The following is a 13,049-nucleotide window of genomic DNA, read 5'->3' on the forward strand; positions in this document are numbered from 1 at the left end:
TTACAATCCACAGATTACAATTTGAAGTCAAATGCTATGTGAAATAGCACCAAGTGAGACAAAAATGTTAATCTTGCATTGCTTGGGAAGCCTCCTTCTGACTTGGAAAGATGCACAGAGAACTCCCTAAAACAATATGAACCATCCCCTTGCCATAAGCAAGTGTGGTACAGGAAAGCAGCCTGTGTTTAAGAATGATGCTTATAAAAACATGTTGTATTTGGTGTGTTGTACTTGGCATGTAAATGTACTAGAGTACCTGGAAGATTTACAGGTAAGCTGGATGGGATTTTTAGTCACAACCCAATAACTTTCCATTTCTAATTTTAAATGTACTATTTACTAACTGTGTAGCTTTGATCAAGTCCCTTTTATTCTTTTGTTTTCCTTTCTGCAAAATGAAATAGCTGAATTGGGTAGTCTCTAGTTCCTTCTAGCTCTGACAGATGTTGAAGATAGAGACATAGTAACCTAGGGTAATAGTTAAGTTATATATATGCACATTGATGAATGGGAGAAAATCTTGGAAATGAAAGTTGTGGATCTACAAAACCAAGAGTATAAAATGCATGCAATTCACAATTATACACAAGACTGGAGGAAAGAAATAATAAGAATAATCCAAAACCTAGAGGGAACCTCCATCATAAGATATAAAGCTAGAAAAAGCTGAAAAATTTGCGTACTACTTTCATAGATGAGGAAACTGGTACACAGAGGGATCGAATTATGAAGCATTTATCCTGCATAAACTCCTATATTGGGAACTATCAGGGATACAAACATGAATAAAATATAGTCTCTGCCATTACTGAATTTACAATCTACTAAGGGAGATAAAATCTGTGAAATAAAAGGATTAAACTAGATGATCTCTAAATATATATTTTGCAAATAACTGGCAGAAATAAATTGTGTTACTTTAAGCATTGAGGGTCTAGATCAGGGATGGGGAACATTCAGCATGTGGCTGTATAAGGCTCCATGAAATCATTTGGCCTGGCCCTGCCAAGGCAACAGCAAGCAATGAGCTGAAAGTTAGGTATAAGAACATCCCACTGATTGAGTTTTATAAATTGATAATTTTGTATGGATTATGAATGATGTAAAAAATATACAAATGGTCCTTGGCAGAAAAAGAGTTTTCTGCCTCTGGTCTAGATGATCAGAAATATGCCTATAGGCAGGAGTATTCTCCTTATTGGCAGGGAGGAGTCAACCAAGGACTAAAATCTTCTTACAGATAATCTATAAAATGGATAATTAAGGAGGGATCCTTTTAAGGTAAATCCAAGAGATCTTCTAAAGTCTCTACACAGTGGATGTGGTACTGAACTGAGCATTAGGCTGGCTTAGCCACTGACTAGTTGTATGACTGTGAGTAAATTAATCCTCTTTTCAAGGTCTCAGTCTTTAACATGGTTAAATCATGTCTAATATCTCTTTCAGGGGGCAGCTAGGTGGCGCAGTGGATAGAGCACCAGCCCTGAAGTCAGGAGGACCCAAGTTCAAATTTGGTCTCAGACACTTAACACTTCCTAGCTGTGTGACCCTGGGCAAGTCATTTAACCCCAGCCTCAGAAAAAGAGAAAAAAAAAAAAAAAAAAAGGAAAAAAAATCTTTTTCAGCATTAATATTTTATAAGAGTTCCTTCTGGCTCAAATATCCTGTGAATCTGAAGTAGTGTAGATGACTTTTAAGGTTCCTTCCAAGTTTTATGATTCTGTGAAATGTTTGCAAAAAAGAAACTAGTAATTAAACCAAATAATTAAAATATAGAACAGAAAAAAGGCAATTTGGAAGTTGAGAGATATTGTGGCACAAGAATTAGGGAAAACCATAGCCCTGGTGATCGTCTGACAATAGAAAACTAGATAAAGAACCTTATTTATTTTGAGTTTGAAAAGTGAGAGAGCTATATTTGTAGCAAAGCAAGACAAAACTAGCAAATGAAATGAGGCCTTTGAGATGATTTGATTAGAGGGAGACCTAAACCTGGGAGGAGCTAAATTCTGTAGCCATAAAGAATACTATCATTTGTTTCTAAAAGACTTCCCTTTGAACTAGTTGAATTTGATACTGTTGATAAATACTGAAAAGGGGGCAAGAAAAGGGCCAGAGCAGCCTTCCCAAGATCATAGCCATTCAAAAAAAGCCCTCTAAATAAGAAATTTATTTGAAGGAATAAAAGGTCAAGAATCGCAATGGAAACAATGAAAAAAAAAAAAAAAGTGGGTGAGAAGGAAGGGCGCCTGATAAAACTAGATCTTAAACTGTATTACCAAGCAATTATCAAAATTATTTGGTACTAGTCAAGAAGTAAAAAAGTTTATCAGTGGAACAGATTAGAAGCAAATGAACCTAGGAGGTTAGTATTTGATAAAGCCAAAGACACCAACTACTGGGGTAAGAACTCACTAATCAATAAAAATAGCTAAGAAAACTGGAAAGCAGCTAGATCAGTGTATCACCTTTTACACTAAGATAAGTTCCAAATGGATACATAAGCCAGTCATACAGGATAACATCCTAAACAGATTTGAAAAGCAAAGAATTACTTAGATCTATGAATATCAGGAAGAATTCATGATCAAATGAGGGATAAAGAGGAATACAGATATAACAAAAAACTTTTGCACAAACTGAACCACTGCACCTAAAATTGTAACAGAAGTAGTTAATGGGGGAAGTATCTTATAAAGGCCTCTTATAAAATTGGGTCTGGTTATCTTAATTCCAGCAGTATAGGCTCCCCCTAAAGGGAGGTTATAACATAGAATTAATGCTTGGAAACCATTGTTATATAAGATCAGGCTCAATGATATTGAGACTATCATGATGGTGATGGTCTTCTATTAAGAGAGACTATAAGTTTATAGACCATACTCATGGAAAAATATTGACAATATTTTTTGAAGGTAAACATAACCTATGTTCGGTTCATCCCGCAGCGCCAGTTCTGCTTACCAAAAATGGCTAAACAGGCACTCACATTCCACACCCTGCTCCAAGCCAGTGAGCTGGCTTCTTACCCATTGAAAGTTTGAGAATAGGTTGAGATTGTTTCAACCCTCAAATAATATTTTGCCTACTACCAGCTTATTTCTTCTCCTTGATAACAAACCCTAAAATATTTTACCTTGACTCCTATTATACATATTGGCCAGATTAAAGATTGCAGCCAAAATCAGAGTATAAGAACCTCACTCTCAGAAGAGGACTTTGGAGCACACGTTCCTTTCTGGCAGAAACATACCTTCACACTGGAGTATCGCCATCCTGTGGGATGGACTTAAGTCTCTGTGATCCCCAATCCCCACCTTTATATGAGGTATTCTATGAGTATATATGCCTTTGAAAAACTTAAGAACTCCTAAAAACCATTATTCAAAAAAACTCATAACAAAGTAAACATCTTATCCATGTCCTGATACAGAGATGATACTCAGTGAAGATTTATATATATGTACACTTGTGTGTGTGTGTGTGTGTGTGTGTATGTGTGTTGTGTAATTTAAACAAGGCCAATGTAGCAATTTGTTTTGCTTAACTATATAGATATTTCTTCAAAAGGATTTATTTTTCTTTTCCAATGAGAGAATAATTTTGAGAAAGAAAATAATTTTGCTAACTGGAAAAAAATTAAATGAATACTAAAAACCAAAAAAGGGGCCTGTAGTTCTTTAGATAACAGGAATAGAAGTGACCAGTATTAAACACTAGGAGCTCACTGGAATGCCCCTGGAATTTTGCCAGTCTTTCAATGGACTAGAGACATAGCTGAGTTCAGTAGAAATAGCTTGTTCAGTTGTTTCAGCCATATCTGACTCTTTATGACACTTGCAAAGATATTAGAATGGTTTGCCATTTTCTTCTTCAGCTCATTTTACACATGAAGAAACTAAGGCAGACAGGGTTAAGTGACTTGCTAGGGGTCAAATAGCCAGTGGGACTGTGAGCCAGATCTGAATTCATGATAACGTCTTTGTGACTCCAGGCCCAATGCTCTATCCATTATGTTACCTAGCAACCCTATTTTGAAGATGAGAACTCCTATTACAGATCCCTATTTTACAGATGAGGAAACTAAGCAAACGAAGTACAAAGCTTAAAGACCATGGTTTTAATTCTAGCTCTGTCACTCTGTGTAACTGGCTTCCTTAGATGTTCCCTCAATCTCTAAGTATTATATAAAGGTGAATCTTTAGGTCTTGTAGACCTACTGTGTCAAAGAGGTAAGCATTTAGAATGTCTGGGGTTTCATGGTCTCCTGGGAACAGGTTTAAGACCATACTTACTCTCCACTGTCTGCAATAAAGGATGCATGACAATCTCTTTTATGTCAATATACTGAAAGATGCGTTTACCCTTAAGGAGTTAGAGATTAAAAGAGAAGCAGTGCAGTTTTCTGGAAAGACCATAATACTTGGGAGTCAAGAGACCTGAGTGCTAGTCCTGCTTGTGTGGTTTTGGATGGATCATTTGCTCTCTCTGGGCCTCAATTCCAGCCTCCATATATAAGAGGTGTGAATAGGATAATTTCTAAGGTTCTTTCCAAGATTGACAGCATATGTTTCTGAGGTCATGTTTTTAGCCAGGAAGGATGCAAGGAGATATCCTGCACTTCCTCCGAGTATATTCTTCCCCCTGGATCTGGCACGTATTGTCAAATGACTGACACAGCTTGGTGGCTGACTAAACAGGAACCTTCCCTGGAAGAGCTACAAGGAAAAGGCTCCACTAGATGTTTATTGTTCCTCCAGCTTTGACACCATCCTCATGATCATGCAATGTGGAACATGGGATCCTTTTGGTTCTAGCTCTTGGGATCACAAATGCTAGCATAATGGGTCCCTGTAGGAAGAAGAGCAGTTTTCAGGGAAAAATGTGCCTGAAAATGCCATTTGAAGCAGCTATCAGAACTGGCACTATGGTGTTAACTAGAGAACTTCTTCCTTTCTAGAATTAGACACTGCTCTTAAAGCTGCAGAGCAGTGTTCCTTTGAGCTCAGGCTTCTAGCTGATTTTTCGTCTCCATTTTCTGCCCTGTTAATTCTCAACTCCTAGGTATTCCTATATCAAAGCTGCCAAGAATTGCTGAAGAAAGTTTTAAAATAGGGCAGCTAGGTGGCACAGTGGATAGAGCACCAGCCTTGAATTCAGGAGGACCTGAGTTCAAATCTGACCTCAGACACTTAACACTTCCTAGCTATGTGACACTGGGCAAGTCACTTAACCCCAGCCTCAGAAAAAAAAGAAAAAGTTTCAAAATTATCTTACCTTGAACGTTCTATAAACTTGTGCTATTTTAACTTCAACTGGATCCTCACCATTCCATGGCAAACCTTTCACCCATTTCTTATTATTTTTTATATTCCCCAGAGTGGTTATTTCAAGTTTTTTTTCTCCTCAAGACTTCAAGTCCATTTCCTCTATCAAAAGCTGTTTTCAGCAGATGATTTGGCTTCCTGCTTCACTCAGAAGATTAACCCCCTCCAAACCTTTCGATTTTTCTAATCTCCAATATCCTCATTAATCCTGTCCTTCCTTCCAGTTTCAAAGGAAAGGATACCCTCTTCCTCTTTGCCAAAGCAAAAATTCTATACTTAATATATACTGCAAAATTATATACCCTGTCCCATTCAACCTTGAAATCTTGCTTTATCAATCACTTCTACTACTCTCACCCATTTTTATTGTTTTCCCTCTAGTGACTTTCACCTTCTCAAGCTAAAAACATGTTGGGTCTTCTCTGATGTTAAGAGTCATGTCTGATTCTTCAGGACCCCATTTTGGATTTTCTTGGCAAAGATTTGCCCTTTCCTTCTCAGCTCATTTTACAGATGAAGAAATCTGAGGACCATCCTTATGTGAGATAGTCTCTATGTTAGTGAGTATGCCTTTGAAAAGACTTAACTCTGATCAATCACAGTCCAAAGGACTAATTATAGAATGTTAGCCATCTCCTGACAGAGGTGATGGATTCAGTGTAGATGTGTGTGTGTTGTGTTTTAGAACAAGGCCAATCTGTGAATTTGCCTTGGGTTATGTGACTAGCTTAGGGGCAAACAGCCAGTAAGTATCTGAGGCCTGATTGAACTCATGAAGATGAGTCTTTCTAATTCCAGGCCTTGAGTTCTAGTCACTGCATCACCTAGATGATCTACTCTAGCTTTAAACAATGCCTTTCCTTGAATCATTTTGATTGTCTTCCCCCTTTTTCCTTTGTTGCCAAATTCCTCCACTTCCTCACTATTCCCTTTTCAAGCCCCTAAAATTTGATTTCCATCCCTTCACTATGGTGAAATGCTTCTCTCCATGTCACCAAGTTTAATAGGTACTTTTTTCATGTTTTCAATTTTCTTCCATCTTTGGGCAGTCACTGACATTGTGGACTGCACCATCCTTCTGATAAAAATTGACTTGTTAGTCATTTCCCACATTCAAACAATTCATCTCCTATCTCCATTTCTTTGCACAGAGTTGGGAATACCACAGGTCTGGAATGTGCTGCCTCCTCAGTTCTGCATCCAAGAATCCCTATCTTCCTTCACGGTTAGCTCAGGTCTTACCTCCTACTGAAACCCTTTTCTAGAACTCTTTATTGTTAAATGCTTTTTCCCTTTTCACATTGGATAGAGCGCTGAGCTTCGAGTCAGGAAGATTTGAATTGAAATCCAACCTGAGATACTTATTAGTTGTGTGACCCTGGGCAAGTCACTTAACTCTGTTCGCCTCAGTTTCTTCAACTGTAAAATGGAGATAACAATAACATGTCCCAGAATTGTTGTGAGGAATAAATGAGATAATATTTTAAAGTGTTTAATACAATGCCTGGCACATAGTAAGTGCTTAGTAAATGCTCTTCCCTCCTCTCCTTCCTCCCTTTTCCCCTTCCTTCCTTCCTCTCTTTTTCCTTTTCCTTTCCTTTTTTTCCTTGACCTTCCCTTTTCTCCCCTTTCCCTTCCCTCCCCTTCCTTCCTCTAGATAGCTCCTGCCTGGGTGTTCCATTGGCACTCAAGAATGGGGCAACTACATGGCACAATGGATAGAGCACCAGCCCTGAAGTCAGGAGGACCTGAGTTCAAACTTGACCTCAGATTTAATACTTCCTAGCTGTGTGACCCTGGGCAAGTTACTTAACTCCAATTGTCTCAGGAAAGAAAAAAAAAGAACTGAATGCAAACATCTGAATACCTCATCTCTATTTCCTAACTTGTTCCTTTCTCAATTTCTCTCCTATTTACAAAGGACCTCCCCTCCATCCTTAAACTCATCCAGACTTTAAGTCACCTTTGATCCTTCCCATTTTCTTACTAATTATCAACATCCTTTCTCATTCTACTTTTCTTTCCTCCAGTCTTAGAGAAGGTGGTGGCCCTTGAATCCAAAGAGATACCAAATTCTCGTTTCTCTTGTTACTTCATATTTTGAATCAAGTTTCTCCTTTCATTTCCTCCATAATAATCCTTTCCCCCTGCTTCTCTAGATTACTGTAATTGTTTCCAACTATCTTGTTGCTTTCAGTCTCTTCCCACTCTATGTTGACCTCCATCCAATTGCCCAAGTGGTCTTCCACTCACTCTATTACAATCCTTTCATAGCTCTATTCAGAAATCTTCAAAAGCTCCCCCTGAATGAAGGAGGAAAACTCAATTCTGGTATTCAAGACCCTCTACAATCTGACTTCAACTAACCTTTTCAACCTAGTCTCTGTATTCCTTTTTACATATTCTGAATTCTAACTGAAGTACTTTATATCTGGTTTAAGTACTATCCTATCCCCTCTCTGTACCTTTGCCCATATCATATTCCATGCCTGGAATGGATTCTTCCTATTTCACTTTTTTTTTTTTTTTTCCAATGCTCAACTCAGATGTCAAATCAAATGCTTTTCCTGATGTCTTTGTTTTATTTCTCTCCAATAATATGGAAATAACCTCTCCATATTCCAATTCCTTAGAGGGTGTCTGAACCACCAACAATACTTAAATCTTACTCTTTCTCCTATCATTATTACTTGTGTATTTGTCTTTCCCCAGGTGATAAATTCTTTGAGGAGACCTTTGAGAATACAGGAATACAGAAGCCAAAGAGTGAAAGTAATTATTTTCTTTTGTGTTTGCAATACTGAGCATAGGGTCCTGTTAACAAACATTAATTCTCATTTATGTACCGGATCCTATGCATAAATGGCAATTAATAAATGTTTGTTGATTGAATGAATGGAGGAAGAAGTTGGTTACAGTCTTGATGCCTGATGAAAAACTTTCTCCTCAGTGCTTTTTTTGAAGAAGATGGCAAAGTCCACTTATTCTGAGAAGCCCTCAAGGATTTCTCAGTCCATATTGCTCTTTTTCTTTCTTCTCCAAACTCTCATGTTACTACCACTCAAATCTGAATTGAATTAGATGTTTTCTCTTGAATGGCAACTATTTGTAGCATGTATGGTAAGATAGCATGGCGCAGAATAAAGAGCTCTAGCCTTCCAGTTAGGAAACCTGTGTTTAAAACCTGACTCCATTATTTATTAGCTGTATGACTGTGGACAGGTTATTTCCTGTTTCTGGACCTCAATTTCACCATCTGTAATAGTCTGTATTTCTGTCTCCTTGACAAGTTTTGAAGACTATAAAGTACTCTAGAAATAGAAGCTATTGAATATTATATATTGAGCTTTATTTCTTTTTTTCCCATTCCTAGTCCAGGGAAATTTTCTTTCCACTTCACCAGACTGCCAAGGTGATACCAGACCCTTCCTTCTGTTTTACAGAGAGCCTTGGGGACTCACTTAGCTGCCTCCATCTTTGCTCTGATCTCTCTCTTCTTTTTTTCATCAAGGGGGTAGAAGCAGAAGATAGTCAGGCCGATGATTAACAAGGTGATGGGAACAGGGGCCATGAGCACTCGGAGAACCAGTATGACCATAGGGTTTGGCTCACAGGTCCCAGGATGGTAGCCTGCAAAGCTAAACACACAGTGGAGAGTTAAGAATTTTATGCCCAAGATTATTCCTATGGATCAGTTTCTATCCTACTGGGTGCATGGTAATAATTTTGGGGTAGGAGGGGAGGAGAAATGGCACGTAAGAACTCATATTAATCCTTTCCTCTCCATTAGCACCAAAACAAGACTGGAGTTTTGTTATAATGCTCCTGTATCCCAGCATTTTCCTAAAGCCCTCTGTGCCACCTGTAGCTACATTTTCTTTTTCATGACATCTTTTTCCTTTGTTTTCCCATTCAAGGTCACTCACGTGGTCATTTTGAATTGTTATCAGGATAAAAACATACAGTGTGGTTTGGGCCAGACATTGTAACCTTTAGGAACAACCCAGGTCTTACCTTCCTCAAGGAACATCCTGAAACTTTTTTTTAGGGACACACTAACCCTTACTAATAGGGCCAGATCTTTCACATCCATGGTAATAACCTCCCAGGGCCATCATTGGGAAAGGTTAGACTTTTCATTTCTTTTAGGAACACTCCAAATCTTTCATCTATTATGGGGAAAGCTCTGAAACCTCATATCCAAAAGTCACAAGTGAATTAGTAAATCTCCTTAGAAGTTTCTGGGATTCTCAGGGATTCCAGGTCCTGTTAACTGAATGTAGCCATCTTCCTGGGGGTGGAGGGAATGCTAAAGCAACTGCTTCCCAGAAAGAACCTCTACAACCAACCACAAACACAAAGAGTAAAGCAAATCCTACTGTAAACACATGGTAGAGATCCCCAGGGCCAGACCACCTCCAAACTTGTTGACAAAGATGAAGAAAGAGTAGAAGAATGCTTCCAGGTTATGGCAGGTAGGGTTCTTTACTTGGAAATCGTCTATGGTGTCTGGGAGCATGGACCTATACAAGGGAAAACAAAGACTTGAAGGAGTGAAGATGTTTTGCTTGCTTAGTGAGGTGATTTACTAGCAAATCATTTTCCTTCTTTGGATCTTAATTTTATCTGCTTCAAAATGATGAGTTCCACGGTCGTTTCTCCTTCTAAAGCCTATGCTACCTGCCCAACTGGTCCTACATTTTTGACTCAGGTAATGCCAAAGAAGTCTGGCAAGGCAGACCATCCTTCTCTGCCCCTGCCTCAAAGGAATGGAAAGAGTGGAAGACTAGGATGCTGCCATCAGTTGTTGCTATGCCCCTCACATCTGTTTCCCCACCTGGGCACTATTACTTAGAAACATGTAGTGTTGGCAATGGAAGGGACCCCAGAGATCACCTCCTTTAATCCAATTCCTATTACAGATAAGGAAACTGTCTTAGAGGAGGGTCACAAAGTGATTTTGTGACCCTGAAGCCAGTTCTCCTGATTCCTAGCTCAGAGTCTACTCTGGCTTATATTAGGAGGTAAGTGGCAACCTTAATTTAGGAAGACAGTAGTGCTAAAGTGACATAGGTCTCTTAGAAGCAATAACTGTTTCCATGGTAATTGGTCCTTCCCAGTTATCTTCCCTCTCTCCAGGCCCTAGGTATATTTCTATTGTCTTAAGATGTCAGAACTGGTTGGACTTAACTACTGGTAAAGATAGCCCTTAGACCTGACTTCTAGAGGCCAATTAGCAATGCATCCTTCCTTATATATCCAATTCCTGCCCCAAACAATATTTTTGTGTTTTGAGGGTGAAACTATGTTACCTGAATCCAGTCACATGATGTTTTGGGACTCAATTTCCTTCCCTTAAAAATGAGGGGATCAGTCTGGACCAGCAATTCTTAATCTTTTCTCCTTTGGCAATCTGATAAAGTCTGTAGACTCCTCAGAATGTTTTGAATGCCTAAAATAAAATACATTGGACTACAAAGGAAACCAATAATTTAAAAATATAACTATAAAAATATTTATGGATCTCAGGTTAAGAACTCTCAGTCCAGATGCTCTTTAAGATCTCTTCTAATTCGATGTTCTAGGGTCTCTTCCTGTTCTGGTATGCTGTTTTAAATTCTTAGAGCTTTTCCCACCTCTAATGTTTTGTGACCCCAGACATTTTCAATTCATTTTCAATGAATCCTTTCTCAATCCAGCCCTGATCAGGACTCTCTGGTCCTTTCCTCCTGCCACCCCATCTCCTTTTGAAGATTAGGAACTGTCTTGGCAGAAGCCCATACTCACCATGGCAACAAGAAAAGCACGGCTATGCTGCAGCCTATCAGGATCATGGTGAAAGCAAAGATGAGGAAGCTGTTTGTCACTTGAACCAAAATAATGAAGGCTGGGATGGCGAGCTGGGGAATCAAAGTCAGTAGAGTAGGAAAGAATGTCAGGAGGCAGCAAAGGGGAATTCAAAGGAAAGGTGCTAAAGAAAATGGGAGGAAAGGGGAGGGTGGGAAGAGCTGTAGACTTTTCTCTCCTCTACTACCAGGTTTCAGCACAGACACACTACCCGGCAGGCAATGTGGAACAAAGGAAAGGGTTTCTATCTAGAGAAGATGGGTTGGGATCCCAGCTCTATTTGGTGCTTACTTCCTAGCTGACCTCTCAACATAAGTCTTTTCCTCTGTAAAATTAGGAAGATGAACTACATGAACTTTGGGTTCTGATTCTACAACTCTATGGTGTCTAAGGTCCCTTACTTATGAGAAGTCTTGAGTTTGAATCCAGGTCTTGATGTGTGTTTACTGAGCTTCAATATCCTCACATATAAAACACTGATAATACTATATGTTTTATCTGCTCTGCAGAGGTTTTTATGGGAAGAGGATTTTTGCACACTCTGAAGTATTGCTGAGACTGTTAAAGGATACAGCAGAGAGAAAGCTGGGCCTTGAGTGAGGAAATCCTGAGTTCAAATCCAGCCTCAGACACTAGCTGTGTGAACCCTAGCCTAGGAAGTCATTTAACCAAGCCCTGCCTCTGTTTCCTCATCTATAAAATGGGAATAATGATAATGTCTCCCAGGACTATTGTGAAGATAAAATTATATAGCCCTCTGTAAACCTGAAAGTGCTTTTATTAGCACTTAGCATAGAAATGTGAGTTATTATAGCCCTTGGTAATATAAACTTATTACCTAAGCCAAATTTTTCTTCCCGTGACTAAAGAGGAAGTAAAAAGCTGCTGCTTCTTGCTCTGTCATATTTGTCATGTGACCTTGGGCAAGTTGAAGAATCTGAACTAGATAATTCTTTTTTTAAATTATAGCTTTTTATTTACAAGATATATGCATGGGTACAGTACTGACAATTGCAAAACTTTTTGTTCCAACTTTTCCCCTCCTTCCCCCCACCCCCTCTCCTAGATGGCAGGTTGACCAATACATGTTAACTATGTTAAAGTATAAATTAAATATAATATATGTATACATTGAACTAGATAATTCTTAAAGCTTCCTCTAGTGCTGATTCTTTATAAGCCTGTTGGGCTGAAAGCAGAAGTTCTCCCTACAGGATGGGTCCCTGAACCATTAAGATTCCGGGAATGGCGGAGCTCAAGGACCAGATCACAGCAAGCCAGCTGAGTTTTGTTTCCTTCCCCACAATCTGCATGTTCCCCTCCCTTTGCCCCTCCACTCTTGCTCCCACCTCCTTGTCGGAATTTTGGCTATAAGTATCATTGAAGATGATCAGCAGGTAAGGCTCTAGTGGAATAAAAAAAATTAGCCAGGAAAGCCTGGCAGACTTACTGAATATCCAACAAAAACTGCATTTTTCTTCCCAAACTTCACCAGGAACCATTGCCAGAATGGAATGGTGAAGCAGGCTACCACCTGAGGGAGGAAGCAGAATGGGCAGGAATTAGTACTAGTGCTTAGGAACAGAAAAAGAGTGGTCAGCGCTGGAGGGGACCTAAGAAAACAGGACATCACAGATGAGGCTACAGAGTGACTTAGTTAATATAGAAAAGCTAGAATTAGAACTCAGGTCTCTTGATTCTCAGTCCAGCACTTCTTTTGACATGCCAGGTTAATTTAGACGAGAACCTTAGTTGTCTTGAGGAGAAATAAGGGATGGAAGACTAGCTCAGGTCTTAGCTGCCAATGAATAAATGCCTTCCTATGTGTGCCTGATGAGTATAGGGCATATGGAGATGTGAGTAGTGGGGACG

General features: G+C 39.2%; 1 protein-coding gene across 6 annotated transcripts in view; it reads right to left on the bottom strand.

The window, feature by feature from the left end:
* Positions 1-8,662: 8,662 nt before the first annotated feature.
* Positions 8,663-13,049, bottom strand: part of LOC141557342 (sodium-dependent lysophosphatidylcholine symporter 1-like) — a 46,097-nt gene continuing 41,710 nt past the window's right edge. For all 6 annotated transcript variants that reach the window (XM_074292859.1, XM_074292858.1, XM_074292860.1 and 3 more), the window contains 4 exons: positions 12,628-12,711; positions 11,118-11,230; positions 9,710-9,853; positions 8,663-8,968 (listed from right to left, as the gene is read on the bottom strand). In XM_074292859.1, coding sequence (XP_074148960.1) covers positions 8,788-8,968; positions 9,710-9,853; positions 11,118-11,230; positions 12,628-12,711 — 522 coding nt within the window. In that variant the 3' untranslated portion in view covers positions 8,663-8,787. The remainder of the gene's footprint in view (positions 8,969-9,709; positions 9,854-11,117; positions 11,231-12,627; positions 12,712-13,049) is intronic.

The sequence above is a fragment of the Sminthopsis crassicaudata genome, chromosome 2 (genome assembly GCF_048593235.1).
Source record: "Sminthopsis crassicaudata isolate SCR6 chromosome 2, ASM4859323v1, whole genome shotgun sequence".
Classification (NCBI taxonomy): Eukaryota; Metazoa; Chordata; class Mammalia; order Dasyuromorphia; family Dasyuridae; genus Sminthopsis; species Sminthopsis crassicaudata.